Below are 19,923 nucleotides of genomic sequence, written 5' to 3'. Positions count from 1 at the left end.
TCAGATTAGATGCAACTGGAGAGAGAATTAATCAACCTGAAGATATGTCACAAGAAAACATCCAGAATGAAGAGCAGGGAGATAAAAGGATGAAAAACACAGAAAAATACTTCACAGCCACAGGAGATATGTAACTGAAAAATAATTGTCCCAGTAGGCAAGGTGAAAGGGATTGGAGAGAAATACTATTTGAAGAGATAAAAGACTAAGAATTTTCTACAACTACTGAAAGACATCAAGCCACAAGTTCAAGAAGTTCTACTAAACTGAAGTAGAAGACAAATAGAAAACCTTAAAAGCAGTCAGAAAAAGGGTGAGGGTGGAGATTAACTTCAGCGAAGCACAATTAGACTTGCAAACTACAATAAAAGTACTGGAAACTAGAGGACAATATAATATTATTTTATACTATTATATCAAACGGTATATATGTTAAAAGAAACTGCCAAACTAGAATTCTAAACCTAGCAAAAATATCTTTCAAGAGTGAAGGTAAAATAAGATTTCTTAGAAAAGATTAAAACTTTTAAAATATATAACTAACAACGAACTTTAAAAAATATAACAAAGTGTCTTCTTTAGGCAGTAAAACAAATGATCTCAGGCAGAGGTTGATGATACAGAAAGGAATAAAGAGCAACAGGAAGGATATATCTGGAGCAAACGTAAATAAAGAATGGCTGATTTGATGGTTGTAATGTCTCGTGGATTTTAAAATATACAGAAATAAAATACATGACGACTGCAGAGAACACAGGAGGGGTATAAATTAAGCTAAAGTATTGTTAGGTCCTTGGATTGTCCAGGAATACCAAACAATATTTATACTATTTTGCTAAGGATGCATTTTGTAATCTCTAGGGTAACTGTTGCAATAACAGTAAAAGAAAATATAACTTCCAAGCTAATATAAAGGAAAACATGGAATGACAAAATGCACTTATCCAAAAGAAAACAAAAATTGAGAAGAAAGACTACAAAACAGGTGGGACCAAAAAAAATCACATAACTAAAATATTTAAAACCAAATATTTTAGTTTGGTTAATGAAATGCACCAGTTAAAACACAAAGACTATCAGATTGGATTTTAAAAAAAACAAAAACACCAACTAGATGTTATTTATAAAAGACATTTACAACCTTAGGACATAGAAAATAAGTGCAAGTAAAAGGATGGGAAAAGATACACTATGCAAGCACTAACTCAAACAATAAACAGAAAAACTGGTGTATCTGTAATATTAGATAAAGATGAGAAGTATTAGCAAAGATATAGAATAACATTTCATAATGATAAAAGCCAATGCTACAAGAAAATATAATTATCTTAAATTGGTAGGCACCTACTGACATAAAACCTCAAAATATATATAGCAAAACTGATAGAACTATAAGTAGCAGACAAAATCAAAATTATACTGGGAAATTTTAACATACCTCTCTCTATAACAGGTCAAACAATCAGATGAAAAGTAGGAATATGAAGAACTGAATGTGATTAAGAAACCTTACCTAATGGAGATATCTAGAACAATGCATTCAACACATACAAATACACATTTTCCTCATGCAGACACAGAAATTTTACAGAAAGTTAGCATATACTGTATAATTAAGCAAGTATCAGTGAACTTCAAAGGACTTCATTTGACCACAATGCCATTAAGATAGAAATCTATTTTTTATATATATGAATTTTCTAGTATATTTCTCACAGTTCTGAAGGCTGAGAAGTCCAAGATCGAGGCACTGGCAGAGGTGGAGTCTGGGGAAGACTCACTCTCTCCAAGATAGTGCCTTGCTGCTGTGTTCTTTGGGGATGAATGCTGTTTTCCAAACATATGGGGATTTTCTAGCATACACACACACACACACACATTAGAAAAGATATACATATCTTGTGTGTGTGTATATATTAGAAAAAATATACATATCTAGTGTGTGTGTATATATTAGAAAATTCCTATAGTTCCATATATATACTAGAAAAAATATATATAAAATCTCTAGTATATATATTATATATACTAGATACATATATTATTATATATATTATGTATATATATATATCATTCTATTACAGCAGCCCAAAAGGACTAAAAAGGAAATTGTTATGAAAAAATCATATCCAAAGCATTTGAAAATATGTTATATATACTAGATATAGTATATTATATATTATATATGTACTAGAGATTATATATATACACACACACACATACACTAATACCCCGTCTCTACTAAAAATATATTTAAAAAGCCAGGCATAGTGGCGCACACCTGTAATTAGCGCACACCTGTAATTTCGGCTTCTCAGGAGGCTGAGGCATGAGAATCACTTGAACCCGGGAAGCAAAGGTTGCAGTGGGCCAAGATTGTGCCATTGCACTCCAGCCTCGGTGACAGAGCAAGACTCTGTCTCAAAGAAAAAATAATAATAATAAAATAATAAATTAAAAAAAAATATATATATATATAAACATAAAAATTCCCATACATTTGAAAAACAAGAAATATAAATAGGCTAAGGTCAAAGAATAAATCATAATGAAAATCAGAATACATGTGAGTATAAGGGAATTGTTATATATTAAAACTTATGTGATTCAGATAAATAAGTGCTTAAAAGAAAATTCAAGTTTAAGAGCATATCTTGGTAAAGAAATCAAAGAACACCTAAATTAATGGAGAGATGTACCATGTTCATGAGTTGGAAGACAACACAGTAAATGTGTCAATTTTCCCCTAGTTGATACACAAGTTTAACTGACTGAAAACTAATGTCAGCCATACTCTTCACAAATTAAAAATAGAACAGTCGGCTGGGCACGGTGGCTCATGCCTATAATCCCAGCATTTTGGGAGGCCGAGGTGGAAGGATCATGAGGTCAGGAGTTCAAGACCAGCCTGACCAGTATGGTGAAACCCCGTCTCTACAAAAAATACAAAAAATTGGCTGAGTGTGGTGGCACACAACTGTAATCCCAGCTACTTGGGAAGCTGAGGCAAGAGAATCGCTTGAACCCAAGAGAAAACACCACATATCCTCACTCATAAATGGGAGTTGAACAATGAGAACACATGGACACAGGCAGGGGAACATCACACACCGGGGCCTGTCGTGGGATGGGGGGCAAGGGGAGGGATAGCATTAGGACAAATACCTAATGCATGCAGGGCTTAAAACCTAGATGACAGGTTAATAGGTGCAACAAACCACCATGGCACATGTATACCTATGTAACAAACCTGCATGTTCTGTACATGTATCCCAGAACTTAAAGTAAAATAAAAGTAAAGAGAAAAAAAGAAAACCCCAGGTCCTACAAATTCAAGCAAACATTTAAGGAAGAGATCATGCCAATCATAAGGTCTTCTAGAAACCATGCCAATCATATACAAGCTCTTCCAGAGAATAGAAAATGAATATTAAAGAGCATAAAATGGCCTCAATTCATTTGGAGACTAGAATTACCCTGATACTAAAACCTGACAAAGTAAGTCTCACTCATCAGCATAGACGCAAAAATACCAGTTAAAAGACAATAAACAGAATTCAGCATGACCTAACCATGAACAGAAATGTCAGTGCATTAGTTCATTCTCACACTACTATAAGACATGCTTAAGACGGGGTAACTCATAAAGAAAAGAGGTTTAATGACTCACTGGTCCGCATGGCTGGGGAGACCTCAGGAAACTTACAATCATGGCAGAAGGCACCTCTTCACAGGGTGGCACACGGTGGCGCATACCCATAATCCCAGCTACTCAGGAGGCTGAGGCAGGAGAATCACTTGAACCCAGGAGGCAGAGGTTGCGGTGAGCTGCGTTGCACTCCAGCCTGGGCAACAAAAGCGAAACTCCATCTCAAATGAAAGCAGAAACGAGAGCAGTGTGATGGAGGCAGCCCCTTATAAAACCATCAGATCTCCTGAGAACTCACCCACTCTCACGAGAACAGCACGGGGAAACCACCCCAATGATCCAATGATCTCCACCTGGTCCCACCCTTGACACCTGGGGATTATTACAATTCAAGGTGAGATTTGGGTGAAGACACAGAGCCAAACTATATCAATCAGGTTGCTTTGACATCAGAAAATAATAAATATAATTAGGAGAATTAGCATTTTTTCTTTAATAGAAAAATATGTGGTCATTTCAAGAGATACAAAAAAATTGTGAAGTTCAACAACCATTCAAGATAAAAACACCTAGGAAGCTAGAAGTCCAAGGGAACTTTCTTTTAACAGACACTAGATGCTCACAAAAAATTACAGAAAACATCTTACTTGCCTCAATTCTCCAAATACGGAAAGCTTTCCTTTCCTGTAAAAAGCAAGCCCATGGTCCCAGCTGTCATCACTGCTACCCAACATTGACTAAAGTCCCAGGTAGTACAGCAAGACACAGACAAGAAACAAAAGATGTTAAGGATCAAAAAGGAAGAAATATTCAAACATCACCTTTCACAGATGATATGATTGTATAGGTAGAAAACCTAAAATAATCTAATATAAATTATTCCCAGTAGCTAAACATTAAGAAATATGTAATCCCAGCAGTTTGGAAGGCTGAGGCAGGCGGATCACTTCAGGTCATGAGTTTGAGACCAGCCTGACCAACATGGAGAAACCCTATCTCTACTAAAAATAAAAAATTAGCCAGGGGTGGTGGTGCACGCCTGTAATCCCAGCTACTCGGGAGGCTGAGGCAGGAGAATCACTTGAACCCGGGAGGCAGAGGTTGCTGTGAGGCACATTGCACTTCAGCCTGGGGAACAATAGTGAAGCTCCAGCTCAAAAAATATAAAATAAAATAAAATAGAGAGAGAGAGAGAGAGAGAGAGAGAGAGAGAGAGAGAGAGAGAGAGAGAGAGAGGGAGAGGGAGGGAGGGAGGGGGAGAGAGAGAGAGAGAGAGAGAGAGAGAGAGAGAGAGAGAGAGAGAGAGAGAGAGAGAGAGAGAGAGAGAGAGAGAAAGCAAGCAGTATGTTATCTCATTCATGCAAAATCTAATGTGGGTTGGTGAAAACCCCTTTAGTTCTAGGCATCCTTCATCCTATCCACCATCACCTCACTGGTGGCCTCCAAGGTCACCACGACAAAAGACAGAGTGTTAGGGAAACATCAACTTTTAAACTTTGGCCCAGAAGTGATACATGACACTTCCACTCACATTTCATTTGCTAGAACTAGTCACATGGCCCCACCTAACTACCAGGAAGTAGGAAGTGTAATCTTCCTGCATGACCCTCTGGTTATTGTTTTTCCCAAGTATGTAGAATGTACTCTCACTTTCTCAAGACAGAAAACCCCACTTGAAATTGTCAGCAAATCCAGCTTGAAAGTGAGGGTCTTCTTAGGCTAGGCACAGCAGCTCACATCTGTAATCCCAACACTTTGGGAGACCAAGATGGGTGGATCACCTGAGGTCAGGAATTTGAGACCAGCCTGACCAGTATGGTGAAACCCCACCTCTTAAAAAAAAAAAAAAAAAAAAAAAAACAAAAAAAAAAAAACAAAGAAATTGAAGGTCTTCAAGTGAACTGCCTAGTGCTCTCCAACAGGTCTATACCTGCTTCTTCTTGGTGTGGAGACTTCTAAACTAGAAGAGACACATTCCTTTCTTCCTATACAGACCCAATATTCAATGATGGAGTAGGGTTAGGACAACTGCAATAAACATTTTTACTTTTAAATGGAGAGAAAGAAGACAGGTAGAGGTAACAATTCTGAAATCCTTCTGAGTAGACATTGTGAAAGCTCCTACCCTCGTTAGAGAAGGTTTCTTCATTAAGCTTCTCTAGGAAGAAGTCCCTTGTTCCTTGTTCTCCCTGGCCCTTTTGTCATTCCATCACCCTCCTTGGCCACATCTCAAATGGACATGGAAGAATATGCTGTGTTTGGACTGTGAAACTCAGCTGCTGTTGGCCCATGGAAAATTGGGGAGCCATAGCTTGTTTTAAGTCATGAATAGTCTGAGACTTTTTTAGTTCAAACTGTGGGTTTCTTTTATAATACAACATCCTTAAAATCTTAGTCTGCTTTTGATTTGTTTCCAAAGAGTTCCCTGTACCATAACTCACCCAAAAGTTATTTTTGAGATGTATATCTCAACTTATTTACCTTCTTTGTTCCCCCATCTCTCTCACACACAATATCATGGCACTTACCTTGAGTCTATCTGGATCTTTTAAATCTGCCTTTTGCCCGGAGGTAGTTTGGGCCTTTGTGGCTCAGTGGTGTTGTCAACCCTGTATCAAGTTAGTTGGCATCTGGAAGCAGTCGGCTTTTTAATTTTGCTAAGCCCTAACTTTGTGGAATTTCTCTGTTTCCTTTTTTGCTGCTCACAAACTAGCCACTTATTTCTTGTAAGACTTTGTTGAATAAAGTCAACAGCCAAGATATGCTTGCAATAGACTTCTTTCTTAGCCTTCTTAATGCAAGTATGTCATTTAACAAGTGTGTTACCATGAATGGTACAGATTGCCATGCCCCAGCCTCCAGTATCAGTGTCCTTGGCACACACCACCAGCCACCAAGCTAATGCTGTATATTTTGGCTTTTTGATACAGCAGCACCAATGATTAGTCAGGATAGAATAGGCTATGCTGAGGTAAAAAACAAAGGGTTGTTTATCGCTCATGCAAAGATGATGCAATCAGGCAAAGCTCCAGGGAAGAAACTCTCCTCCATAAAGTGATTCAGGGATCCAACTGCTTTCATCTTGTGTCTCCATAATTTCAACACAGAGCCTCTCTGCAGTGAATGTCATGGAAAGGGAAACAGAATAAAGGAGGCACTCTTCATGACTTCATCCCAGAAATAGTGTTATATATTGACTTCCTAAAATCCCCCAAATTAAAACATACTACGAAAACACTATGACAAAATCAATATGTCATTGGCATAAGAATGACAGATTAGAATATAAAATATATATGAGTATATATAATAATTTAACATAACAAAAGTAGCATTTTCAATACAGTGGGGAATTATTATTTAATACATAATTATTTTGTTTTTCAATAAACCACAAATATTTAACTGTCATAACAGGCTACTTACCCAGAAAAAAATAAAATTGGACTCCTGTTTTAGCCATATATGAAAATAAGATTTATGTTAAAGGCTTAAGTAGAACAATAAAAATTCAGCAAGAAATTCTGAAGGGTTATATCGACACTCTCAACAAAGGGACAGGTTCCTAACCAAGATCAGATACCCGGAAGCTATAGAAGAAATGATAAACATTTGGTAATGCAAAAATTAATTTTTATATGACAAAAGATGATGTAAAGTCAATATATAATTGAGATTTGGAACACAGAGCCACTTGTAAGGCTGAAATTTAATATACAGAGAACATGCACAAATTGACAGGGAGGGAATAAACAACCCAATAGAAACAGAAAAACCAAGAGGCAAGTCACAGAAGGAAGCCAAATGTCACCCAACATATGAAAAGACCTTCAGACTTACGGGGATGCAGAGGGGAGCCAGTTGAAATAATGAGATACCACTTTACGCCTATCAGACTGGCAAAAAACAAATCCACAAATCTATTGTTGGCAACTGTGTGAGAAAAGGGTCGTCTTACGCACTGCTGCTAGAAATAAGAATTTTAACTTCTGTTGAAAGCAATCTGAAAATATCTATTAAAATTTAAAATGCACATACCCTTGGAACCCAGCATGAGTAAAATGGAATTCCATGGTAGAGTAGAAACAAAATGATGCTTAACAACAGAGGAATACTTGGAGGCATGCTACAGGGGAAAAATGCATATACACACATATATCATATATACGCATATATCTATCATATATACACACGTCTACTTTTATTATAAAATTTATTAGCACTAAAAGATTTGTGACACAAAGTTTACAAATGATAAAATATATGATACTGTTTTATAAAATGTGTGTATTCAACTGATTCTCACAGAATGTTTTTTGATTTCTGCCAAAGTCTTGTGTCTGCAGCCAACTGAGAGTTGCAACCAATACACAAATATAACAAAATGTTACCCACAGACAACTCAGTCAACCTGGAAGAAAACCCTCCAGGGGATTGTCACTAAGGGTTTCGCTGGGTCCTCACCCCAGTGTAGTGAATGAAGATTTTGTGCCACATCATCAAGGGCTTGGATCATTGTGGTCTTTTGTGTTTCCAAAGACAATTACCACAGTATTTCCCTTACCACATGCACTGTTGTGATATTATCTTGCCACTTCCATCGAAAGGTGAATGTTGTATCTCCTCCCCATGAATCTGAGCTGACCCTGTCCTCATTGTGATCAATAGAATATGGCAGAAATGATGCAGCTCCAGCCTTTGCCTCTTGGAGTGCTTCTTCTTAGAACTCAGTCACCATGCTGTGAGGAAGCCCAAGTAGCCACGTGGAGAGGTCAACATAGAGGAGAGTTCAGGTCCCCTCCTGATAGGCCCAGCTGAGCTCCCAGCTTGCATCCAGCATCAATCCCCAGCCATGTGAGGGAGGTCATGTTGAACCCTGCAGCCATCCCAGTATCCCAACACCATGTGAAGCAGAAACACCACAAGTGCAACCCACAGGCTTGTCATAATAAATGGTTGTTGGTAACTCGAACTAAGTTTTAGAGTGGTTTGTTATATGGCAATAGATAACCTGAACAACTGTCCAAATGAGGACTTGGTTTAAAAATGTATTTTAATGATATGAACAAATACATACATATATTATGCTTAAATGCCAAAATGTGTTACCATCTGTATAGTTTGCTTTCCTGGCAGTCTTTTTGGTTCTGTTTTCCTGTTTTGCTTGGTTTCCTTTTCTCCTTCCCACACTTCACATCCTATGCCCCCAAATCAAGTTGATTCTGGATACTTATGCAAGTATTTATTAATGTGTACAGACACATATAGAGAGGGTTTTATTGGGGGGGGGATCACTGTGTTATAAAAACGACTCCGTGGTTCTATATTTTGCTTTCTTATTTGACAATTCTTTGTGAAAATTCCTCCAAATCCCCTATCGAGCTCCAATTCATTCTTTTAAAGAGTTGCATAAAATTCCACAGCATGGCCATTCCATATTAATCAACCATTCTCAGGGGTGTGCTGGAGCCAGCACATACTGGCTGGTGAAAGCCTACTGTTAATTTTTCAGGAATTTTGTGAGTCAGTTGTTAAATGCAGTCAATAAAAAAATTAAATTACACAAACTTCCAATTAAGTACATTTTATTAAAAACAAAGGTAATGCATACTCAGAGTAATCACGTCCTAATTATCTTACCTCATTTTACTATTATTGATGCTCCTAGGGTGACTTACATTTATTACAAAATACTATATAATGGTGTGCTTCTGTGCATCTCTCTCCAAGACTGCTCAGGGGCGTCATATAGGTAGTTTAAAATTGGCCTTGGTGGAACTACATACACCATGGGAATTGGCAAACAATGCACATCAGAGCCTGATTGATTGTTGTGTTGATTGTCTAGACTTAAGCAAGTGATGGAGAAAACGTTAATGATGCAAATTCAGCTTTAAAGTGTGTCGCGTCTGTAGCTATTGCATTGTGGAGCAAGGACAGGTGAGGAGTTTAAATTATTAAATAAGTTGGTTGAGAGGGGTTGCATGGAGAAGGTAAGCACAGCGGTAAAGGAGGTGAGGGAGTGAGCCCAGCAAATATCTGAGACAAGAGCATCCGAACAGAAGGAACTGCAAGTGGAAAGGCCCTGGGGCAGGTGTGTGCCTGGCAGGTTGGAGGAATGGGAAGGGGGGCAGGGTGGCTGGAGCCCAGTGAACAGGAGAAGGTGAAGGGGTGGCCGAATGCAGAAGGAGCAATAGGAGGGGATGTTAGAGAAGGTGCAGGGAGCCAGTCAAATTATCTGGGGCTTTGCAGAATTCGGGAAGGATGCTGGCTTGCATTTCAGGTGAAAAGGAGAAGCCTTGGCAAGGTTTGAGCAGAGGAGCAGCATAATCTGGCTACCGTGTAAAGGCTTCTTCTGACTGCAGTGCTGAGAACAGACTTACAGAGGCAAGGATGAAAGTGGCTTGCACTAGGATGGAAAAGGAGTGGGGTGGAGAGAAGCCATCAGATCCCGGATGCACTGGGGCCATGGAATGACAATTTTCTGACAGATGAGATGTAGAGTGCAGGAGAAAAAGGAAGCATGGATAAACACAGGCTCCTGGCCCAAGTCACGGGGAAGACAGGGCAGCCACCAACCCAGACAGGGAGGTGGGAGGAGATGAAGAGTTCAGTGTTGGACGTGTTGAATGTGAGCAGAGGTGTCTTTGACATCCACATTGAAAACCTAGTTGGAGGTCAGGAGTCAGGACAGAGGTCCAGGCTGGAGGTGTACATGGGAGTCACTGGCATCTGGAGGGCATTTAAAACCCCGAGGCAGGATGAGATCAGTAAAGGAATGAGAGGGTAATAAAACAAGACACAGTAAGGACTGAGCTCCAGAACTCCCCAACACGTTCAAGGTCAAGGACACAAAATAGAGCCAGCAAGGGAGTGAGGAGGAACTACCAGAGAGGTGGGAGCGAGGCTGACAGCAGCAGAGTCCTGGCAGCCAGGTGAGGAGAGGGTAGCAAGGAGGAGAGAGACCAGCCAGCAGAGTCAGACTCAGTGGGTGGCTCAGACAGCCGACATCTGCCAGCCGACCCTGGCAGATGGGTTTTGGCTTGGGGGTCACTGCTGACTTCATTAAGCCTCAGGGAATCCACAGGGTCAAGAGTGTGCTGGAGGGGGGTGTTCGAGAAAGATGGGAGGAGTTTCGTTCCTTCAAAGAGCTTTGCTATCCAGAGGGGGAAAGAAACATGGAAGTGGCTAGGTACCGTGGCTCACGCCTGTAATCCCAACGCAGGCAGATCACCTGAGGTCAGGAGTTTGAGACCAGCCTGGACAACATGGTGAAACCCCATCTCTACTAAAAATACAAAAACAGCCGGGCGTGGTGACACATGCCTGTAATTCCAGCTACTTGGGAGGCTGAGGCAGGAGAATGGCTTGAACCCAGGAGGCTGAAGTTGTAGTGAACTGAGATCGTGCCACTGCGCTCCAGCCTGGGCTACAGAGCGAGACTCCATTAAAAAAAAACAACAACAAAAAACATGAAAGTGGAGGGCAGGAGAAGAGATCGAGACTGTTTTTGAAGATGGAGGAACAATCAGGGTACGGTGACTCTCGCCTGTAAACCTAGCACTTTGGGAGGCTGAGGCAGGAAGGATTGCTTGAGACCAGGAGTTTGAGACCAGTCTGGTCAACCTAAGGAGACCCCTGTTTCTACAACAATTGTAAAAATTAGCCTGATATGGTGTTGCCTGCCTGTAGTCCCAGGAACTCCAGGCAGTGGTGAGCGGTGAGCGGACCACTGTGCTCCAGCCTGGGCAACAAAGTGAGACCCCATCTCAAAAAATAAAATGAAATAAAATAAAATAAGATGGAGAAACAGCAGATGCATGAATGCTGATGCTAGGAATGGAGCACCTGTGGCAGGGCACAAAACAGACGGACTGCTCCCTGGGGAAGCCCGGGCTTTGATGCGGCCCCTTCCAGTCCGTGGCACATGTTTAGCTCTTCCCCACCCCTGCACGCCCATCCCCAGAGAAGAGCGAGCCCTGTGCCTCACTCAGATGTGGCCCCGTTGGGAGCGGCACATGTTCTTTTAAAAGAACATCCCAACTGCAGTTGAACGTCCCACTTTCCCATGAATCACCCCAGAAAATAACTGAGCAGCTGGCAAATATTCAAGCCAAACCCCCAGTGCGGGAGGCAGCAAGACGTGACATGAACAAGGAGTGTGAAGGATGAGCCGGAGAGGCAGGGACAGACGGGCTCTTGTTAGAAATATCTATTTGTGGCTCCCCAGTCTAATTGCTGAATATGATAACGAATAAATATTAGCCTTTCCTTCCAAAGTCTTTTCTATCTAGGTGGCTCAGCCAAATAGATGCTGCCACCTTTTGTTTTCTAGAACTGTTGAGAGACTGGGGCTCAGAGAGAAGAGAGGCATCCCCCAGGGTCTCAGGGCAAGATGGTAGCAGGGAAGGGGACACTGAATGGTCAGAGACCCTGAGAAGGATCTGTGTTTGCCCTAAGCTTGAACTCTACCTCCCGCGTTTGTCTCTCTAATGCACCCTCTGAGTGTCATCCAACTACTGCTTAAATACCACCCATGGCAGGGAGCTCACTACTACCAAGTGGTCCATGCCATCGTTAGTCGCTTCAGAATGTCAGAAAGTTCCTTCATTTGACAAACTTCTTTCTTGAATTCCTGTAATGTGTTGAGCACTTTTCTAGACGTAGGATGTCGTGAACTGGTCCCTTCAGGGTCCCTGCCGTCAGTGGAGAAACAAATAGGAACCTACACCCAGCAGCGCAGGGAAGAGGGGGAGGAGATTCCAGCTCCTGCTTACGCAGTGCGGAGGACACAAGGCCACAGGAGAGGGCAATGGGGCTTTTCGCATTAGTTGACATTGAATAGTGTCAACTAAGCTGACAGCTGGGTGACAGGAAGGAGCTCTATGTGTGGGTACAAGTGACAGCAGCATTCTTAACAAAGGGACGGGACTGGGGAGGGAATTCCCAGAGGTGGGCAGGCACCTTTGACATTCTCACTGGGGAAGAGTCAGTCCCAGGATCAAAAACTGGAGGGCTGGACGCGGTGGCTCATGCCTGTAATCCCAGCACTTTGGGAGGCCAAAGGGGGTGGATCACTTGGGGTCAGGAGTTCAAGACAAGCCTGGTCAATATAGGGAAACCCCATCTCTACTAAAAACACAAAAATTAGCCAGGCATGGTGGCGCATGCCTGTAATCCCAGCTACTCGGAAGGCTGAGGCACAAGAATTGCTTGAACCTGGGAGGTAGAGGTTGCAGTGAGTGGAGATCGTGCCATTGCACTCCAGCCTGGGCAACACAGTGAGACTCTGTCTGAAAAAACAAATAAAAACCAAAAAACTGGAGTAAGGCAATTGGGCACTTGTTGGCAGGGTACAGGCCACCTGTCTGGGTGTGCATCCCTGTTGAGCAGCCTCTCCCCCAGGTCACCTCCCCACCTTCCCCACCCCCACCGACTATAGGTCTTTTGGCCTTCCCGTCTGCTCTGAGTGGTGCCGGGAGGAGAGTCTGGGTGGGCTTGGGATCACAGAGGGCAGAAACATTGAGGAGGCTTTTGAGGTCACAGTGGCCCACTGCTATGGTTTGAATATTTGCACCCTTCAAAAAACTCATGTAAAATGTAATTGCCAATTTGGTAGTGTTGAGAAGTGGAGCCTTTAGAGGTGATTGGATCATGAGGGTTCTGCCTTTGTGAGTGAAAGGATTAGTTTCATACACAGATGAGTAGTTTAGCAAATGAATGGGCTACTGGATTAATGGGTTATGACAAGAGTGGCATTAGTGGCTTTACACAAGAAGGGAGAGAGATCTGAGCCAGCACGCTGAGCCCCTCACCATGTGATGCCCTGTGCCACCTTGGGACTCTTGCAGAGAGTCCCACCAGCAAGGTCCTCACCAGATGCAGTGCCTTGACCTTGGACTTTTCACCCTCCGTACCTGTAAGAAGTAACTTGCTTTTCCTTATAAAAAACCCAGTTTCAGGTATTATGTTATAAGCAACAAAAAATGGAATAAGACACCCACAGAGAAGGGGCCGAGTTGGGGCACCGGGTCTGGCTGCTCCCAGAGCTATGGAGGCCCTGAGGCCCCAGGCTTATTGTGCTTGCCAAACTATGAGGCAGCTCCTCCTGGGACCGAGGTCCCTCTGGCTCCTTCCCCTCAGCCACTGGATCCCTCTGCTGGGCCCCTGTGCCAGCTTCCCTCACCGGGGGGGCAGCCCTGCAGAGACCTCAAGGAAAACTCCATCCCTCCTGGGCCTTCTCTGAGGTTGCAGTGAGCTGCACAGTGCTCCCAAAATGACACGTCTGCATCCTAACCCCAGGAGCTGTGAACGTGACCTTATTCGGAAATGGGGCTTTTGCAGATGTGATTAAGACAAAGCTCGACCTAAATCTACTGGCTGGCATCCTCATGAAAGAAAGGAGAGGGAGGTTTGAGACACTCAGACACAGAAGGCACCCAGAGGGAAGGCCACGTGACATTGCAGGCAGAGAGGGGAGGGATGTGGCCACAAGCCAAGGAATGCCAAGAGCTTCCAGAACCCACTGGAGGCTGGGCAAGAGGGGCCCGGAGCAGACTCACCCTCAGAGCCTCCAGAAGGAACCAACCCTGCCGACACCTAGATTTCGGATGCTGGGCTCCAGAACTGTGAGAGAAGACATTGCTGTTGATTTAGGCCACCCAGTTTGTGGTCATATGTTATGGTAACCCTGAGCTAACTCACAGGGAGATCAAATCCACTCAGGTGATGGGCACTCCATAAATATGAGTGGGATGCATGGATGAGAGGCTGGTCCTGAAGAGTGGGGTACCCCCACCCCATACCTTCTTTCCTTTAACACTGCAAGGTCATGGCCACTCTCAGCATCTGGCTCCAATTCCTGAATCCCTCCCTGGCCCCAGGGCATCCCATTGAATTCCTCCCCCCCCTCCACCACCACCTCCACCCTGCCCAGCTCAGCCAGGCTGTGGCTGTGAGCTGGCGGCTCTGGGCTCCTGTCGAATGAGTGTGTGGGAACTCAAATAATACTTGCAAACTGTCAGGAGCAGCCGTGATGCAAACGCATCAGTGCGCCTCCACCTCCATAGCAAGTGACCCCAGTGAGATGTGTCCTCGAATGGAGGGTAGTTTTGCTTGAAGCTAATGTTTCTTATATGTAATTTTATTCTTATCGATAGAAGCAGCTTGTAAAATGTGTAGCTACGTGTGTTTAAAGGCTTTTACACTGTGTAAAATTTTTCCTAAAATTAGATTCACAAATCAGGGGGTGGGGGAAGTCTTTTGTCAGACGCGTCCCCACTCCAGCTGGTCACGGTGCCTGCCGCTCCGGCCTCTCCCCACGCCTGCCAGGGTGGAGCTCCCTGCCGGTGCCTGGAAGGGAAAAGGCCCAGGACCTGACCAGTGCCCTCCTCCCGGCTCCCTCCGGACAGGCCACATTGTCCTAGGAGTTGCTCTGAGACAGAAGCTGTGCCCATAGGAAAGCTGCATTCGAAATATGTTCTGTCTTCACTCAAGAGAGGATCTGAGCTGCCTGCCCAGCAGGGAACAGCTCTGCACAGCCAGCTGCTCACAGAGCCTGCATGAGGTCCAATCCCCTTCTGGGTCATCCATCATTTGCTTTCCGCGGCCCCCTCTCCTTGGTGGTCCTCAGCTCTCACATCTCAAACCCCACAAGGCTCTTGAGGCCACAGTGGCCCACTGATCCCCTTTAAAACTCACGTGAAACTTAATTGCCAATTTGGCAGTGTTGAGAGGTGGAGCCATTTTTTCTTTTTCTTTCTTTTTTTTTTTTTTTTTGAGACGGAGTTTTGCTCTTGTTGCCCAGGCTGGAGTGCAGTGGCACCATCTCGGCTCACCAAAACCTCTGCCTCCCAGGTTCAAGCGATTCTCCTGTTTCAGCCTCCTGAGTAGCTGGGATTACAGGTGTGCGCCACCATGCCTGGCTAATTTTGTATATTTTTAGTAGAGGCGGAGTTTCTCCATGTTGGTCAGGCTGGTCTCAAACTCCCCAACCTCAGGTGATCTGTGCCCGGCCAAGAGAAGTGGAACCTTTAACAGGTGATTGGGGCTGGGTGCGGTGGCGCATGCCTGTAATCCTAGCACTTTGGGAGGCCAAGGTGGTGGATCACTTGAGGATAGAAGTTCAAAGCCAGCCTGGCCAACATGGCGAAACTCCGTCTCTACTAAAAATACAAAACAATTAGCCAGGTGTGGTGGCAGACGCCTGTAATCCCAGCTAGTCGGAGGCTGAGGCAGGAGAATTGCTTGAACCAGGGAAGCGGAGGTTGCAGTGAGCTGAGATCTGAACTCCAGCCTAAGTGACAGAGCGAGACTACATCTCAAAAAGAAAAAAAAAAAAAAAGAGGTGATTGGATCATGAGGGTTCTGCCCTCTTGAATGGGTTAATCCATTCACAGATTAGAAGCTTAATAGATGAATGGGCTAATGAATTAATGGGTTATGACGAGAGTGGCATTAGTGGCTTTATACAAGAAGGAAGAGAGACCTGAGCCAACACACTGAGCCCCTCACCATGTGATGCCCTGTACCACCTCAGGACTCTGCAGAGGACAAGGCAGCTGTGACGGCCTCCATCATAAAGCACGGTGAGGCCGGGGAGTATGACCACCCCTGGGACACTCAGAGCCCGGCTCTCATGCCCTGAGAAGCCCAAGGCACACAGGGAGGCCACTTGTGCCCCCCTGCTCCATTGGCAGCACCAGCCAAGTCCACCTGGGACCCAAGGTGGGAGTGAACCACTGCCCCAGGATGAGTGCAGCCCCAGGATCCGGTCACCTCCTGCCTGTCCAGCCTTCCCACCTGAGACCCCCGCCAGCCCCTGGCCAGATTCCTCAACCAGAGAGGCCAGGAACATAGCAAGACCCAAAACCATGGTTCTCTCATGCACGGAGGTTTATCAGGCAGCTGGAGGAAACTGGAAGGCAGGAAAGACGGGAAGCTGTTATGGTTGGCATCAGAATCCTCACCCCCACAATGAGGAAGCCTCCCTGGTGCAGTGGCCACGCAGGGAAAGCAGGAGCAGGGATTTGAACACAGCCGTCCGTGCGCAGCTGCTACCTTGCTAGAGGGCAGCTTGGGTGTGAAGTCCAGGGACCTGATTAGACCTGCAGGATCCCCCAGCTGTGGGAAGGCAGGTCAGGTCTGGAGCAGGAACTCGGGGTCTCCACTGGAAAGAAGTTGCCGAGTGTCCCAGCCCCGGGGGTCTCAGAGCATAGCTTTTCTGGAGCAACCCCATTTCAATAGCTCCGGGTCCAGGTTCAGGCATTATGGGCTGCAAAACTTCTACCATTTGTCTTTTTTTTTTTTTTTTTTTTGAGACGGAGTCTTGCTCTGTCACCCAGGCTGGAGTGCAGTGGCCGGATCTCAGTGGCCGGATCTCAGCTCACGGCAAGCTCCGCCTCCCGGGTTCACGCCATTCTCCTGCCTCAGCCTCCCGAGGAGCTGGGACTACAGGCGCCCGCCACCTCGCCCGGCTAGTTTTTTGTATTTTTTTAGTAGAGACGGGGTTTCACCGTGTTAGCCAGGATGGTCTCGATCTCTGACCTCGTGATCCGCCCGTCTCGTCCTCCCAAAGTGCTGGGATTACAGGCTTGAGCCACCGCGCCCGGCCCCATTTGTCATTTTAAATAAAGAAACCCAAAGATATTTTCCTCTTACCAGGTGTATAGAAACTACACCATGTGGGCCAGGCGAGGTGGCTCACACCTGTAATCCCAGCACTTTGGGAGGCCGAGGCAGGCGGATCACCTGAGGTCAGGAATTCAAGCCCAGCCTAGCCAACATGGTGAAACCCCATCTCCACTAAAAATACAAAAATTAGCCAAGTGTGGTGGCGGGAACTTGTAATCCCAGCTACACAGGAGGCTGAGGCAGGAGAATCGCTTGAACCCAGGAGGCGAAGGTCGCAGTGATTCGAGACCATGCCACTGCACATGCATGACTGGGGCCCTCCCAGTACCTTGGAAGCTGCCGTGTGAGGGAGGGAGGAGCTCTGAGGTTTCCCCAGCTCCTAGGAAGTCCACTCTGCTCTTTAGGGATCCTGCCCCTTGCTCCGGAAACCATCACTACATCACACCCGGCCCACTGTCACAGCACCGCAGAACCCTGTTGTCAGCTGCTGCTCCCAGGGAAATTGGCCAGAGATGTGTGTGTGTTGCGGATGGTCGGTGGGGCGGTTGCTTCTGAGAAGCCCAGAACAGGGAGGGTGATGCCCTAGAATCTCAAGGTCAGAGCCTCCTGCCCTAAAAGGAAGGGGGAGACCGAAGCTATGAGTGGGGAAAGGCCTTGTCCCCTCGGAGTCAGTCTGCCTGTACCCCCTAGATGAGTTAGACGTGTGATTAGGTTTGAGTGGCATCGTGGGAATAGCATGACCGATGCTTTCTATGCGACCCAGGGACTCTGGTCTTACCCTTGGTCCCGATGACATCCTACCTGTCCCCAGGAGCTCCTAAATGGTGAATGGACATCAGCTGATGGGCCCTGTCTGACCACCACAGCCCAGATTTTGACAGCCGGAGCAGACAGGACAGGGCATAGGGTCTGTGCCCAAGGTGGTCTGAACAAGGCACTTGACCCAGGGTGTGGAACCCAACCCATTAGGAGCACCTCATTCTCCCCTGCACATTGGAGGCTGGAACCCTGTGCAGACTCCCCAGAAGGTGGTTCCTCCCTCTGCTGACACCCCTCTCTATGGAGATTCACTGCCTCTAAGGCCATGGATACCATTTTTGCCCATTAGAAAGCTCTGTCTGGCCAGGCACAGTAGTTCACACCTGTAGTCCCAGCACTTCAGGAGGCTGAGGCAGGAGGATCACTTGAGGCCAGGGGTTTGAGACCAACCTGGACAACGTAGTGTATCCCCATCTCTAAAAGAATTTTAAAATTAGCTGGACATGGTAGCACATGCCTGTCGTCCCAGCTACTCGGGAGGCGGAGGTGAGAGGATTGCTTGAGCCCAGGAGGTTGAGGCTGCAGTGAACCATGATCTCACCACTGCACTCCAGCCTGAAAAACAGAGCAAGACCCTGTCAAAAAAAAAAAAAAAAAAAAAAATCCGCTCTGCCTGATGCTGATGTAGAACCTGCCTGCTGCGCTGGGTCAGCTGGGGCCTCTGCCTCCCGCAGGTGAGCCCACAGGGAAGCTGAGTCTCCGTCTCAGGCTGTGGGCTCCCTCACACCCGTTTCTTGCCTCCCTCAGCCCCTGGGGCTCAGGCCATTTCCTTCTTCCAGAACAGCTACCCCAGCCTACTCTGCCCTCCAGCAGAGTCAGGACCAGCTCTTCCAGAAGATTCCATCTCCCAGCACACCCCACACTAATTGTGTCCTTGAGAAGAAAGCACCAAAGCCTTTTCTGGCTGGTGTATACAATTGTCCCTCAGTATCCTGGGGATTGGTTCCAGGACCCCCCGAGGATACTAAAATCCACAAATGCTCAAGTCGTTGATATAAAATGACCTAGTATTTGCATATAAACTACACACATCCTCCCTTGTACTTATACATCATCTCTAGATTACTTATAATCCTGATACAATGTAAATGCTAAGTAAATAGTATACTATATTTTTAAATTTGTATTATTATTATTATTTGTGTGTGTGGAGACAGAGTCTCACTCTGTCACCAGGCTGGAGTGCAGTGGCATGATCTTGGCTCCCTGCAACCTCCGCCTCCTGAGTTCAAGTGATTCTCCTGCCTCAGCCTCCCAAGTAGCTGGAATTACAGGCTTGCCGCACCATACCTGGCTAATTTTTGTATTTTTAGTAGAGATGGGGTTTCACCATGGTGACCAGGTTAGTCTCAAACTCCTGACCTCAAGTGATCCACCCGCCTCAGCCTCCCCAAGTGCTGGGATTACAGGCATGAGCTACCATGCCCTGCCTTTCTTCTGAATATTCTTGATGCAAGGTTGTTGAATCTGAAGATGTGGAATCCGCAGACATTGAAGGCCGACTGTACAGACGTGATGGAGAAGACTATCTATAGACAAATTCAACCCCTCCTCCACTGTCTGGTTGGTTCAGGGGCTGGGCTGGGCTGGGAGACAGAGCTAGGCACAGGGAGGGCTTTCCTGAATGGAGGAGGATGGTGGGAGAGCAGATGCTTCCACGTGGGGACTCGAAATGGAGAGGGAGGATTTTAAAGATACTTTTTGCTGCTTATTAAAAATCTACTATGTGCTACCAGAGAATGCTTCTATTTTCCACAGTATGGCAGACTTAATCGCTGAACAAGAGTCCCACTGCAAAGCAACGGAAAATATAATTTATATGT

At 45.2% G+C, this 19,923-nt stretch overlaps 1 protein-coding gene across 2 annotated transcripts in view; it reads right to left on the bottom strand.

Annotated features, from left to right (window-relative positions):
- The window catches only part of PARVG (parvin gamma), a 67,664-nt gene that overhangs the window by 8,995 nt on the left and 38,746 nt on the right, over window positions 1–19,923 (bottom strand). Inside the window, exon 13 of one of the 2 annotated variants that reach the window (XM_030914171.1) lies at window positions 17,522–17,892. The exons of the other annotated variant lie outside the window; for it this stretch is intronic. Within the exon in view, the coding sequence (XP_030770031.1) occupies window positions 17,878–17,892 (15 nt within the window). The 3' untranslated portion in view covers window positions 17,522–17,877. Of the gene's footprint in view, window positions 1–17,521; window positions 17,893–19,923 lie in introns of those variants that run through there. 2 annotated transcript variants of the gene reach the window in all.

This window comes from Rhinopithecus roxellana, chromosome 13 (genome assembly GCF_007565055.1).
Source record: "Rhinopithecus roxellana isolate Shanxi Qingling chromosome 13, ASM756505v1, whole genome shotgun sequence".
Classification (NCBI taxonomy): Eukaryota; Metazoa; Chordata; class Mammalia; order Primates; family Cercopithecidae; genus Rhinopithecus; species Rhinopithecus roxellana.
The sequence above is the reverse complement of the archived record's forward strand: the minus strand, read 5'-3'. Positions and strand labels throughout refer to the sequence as shown.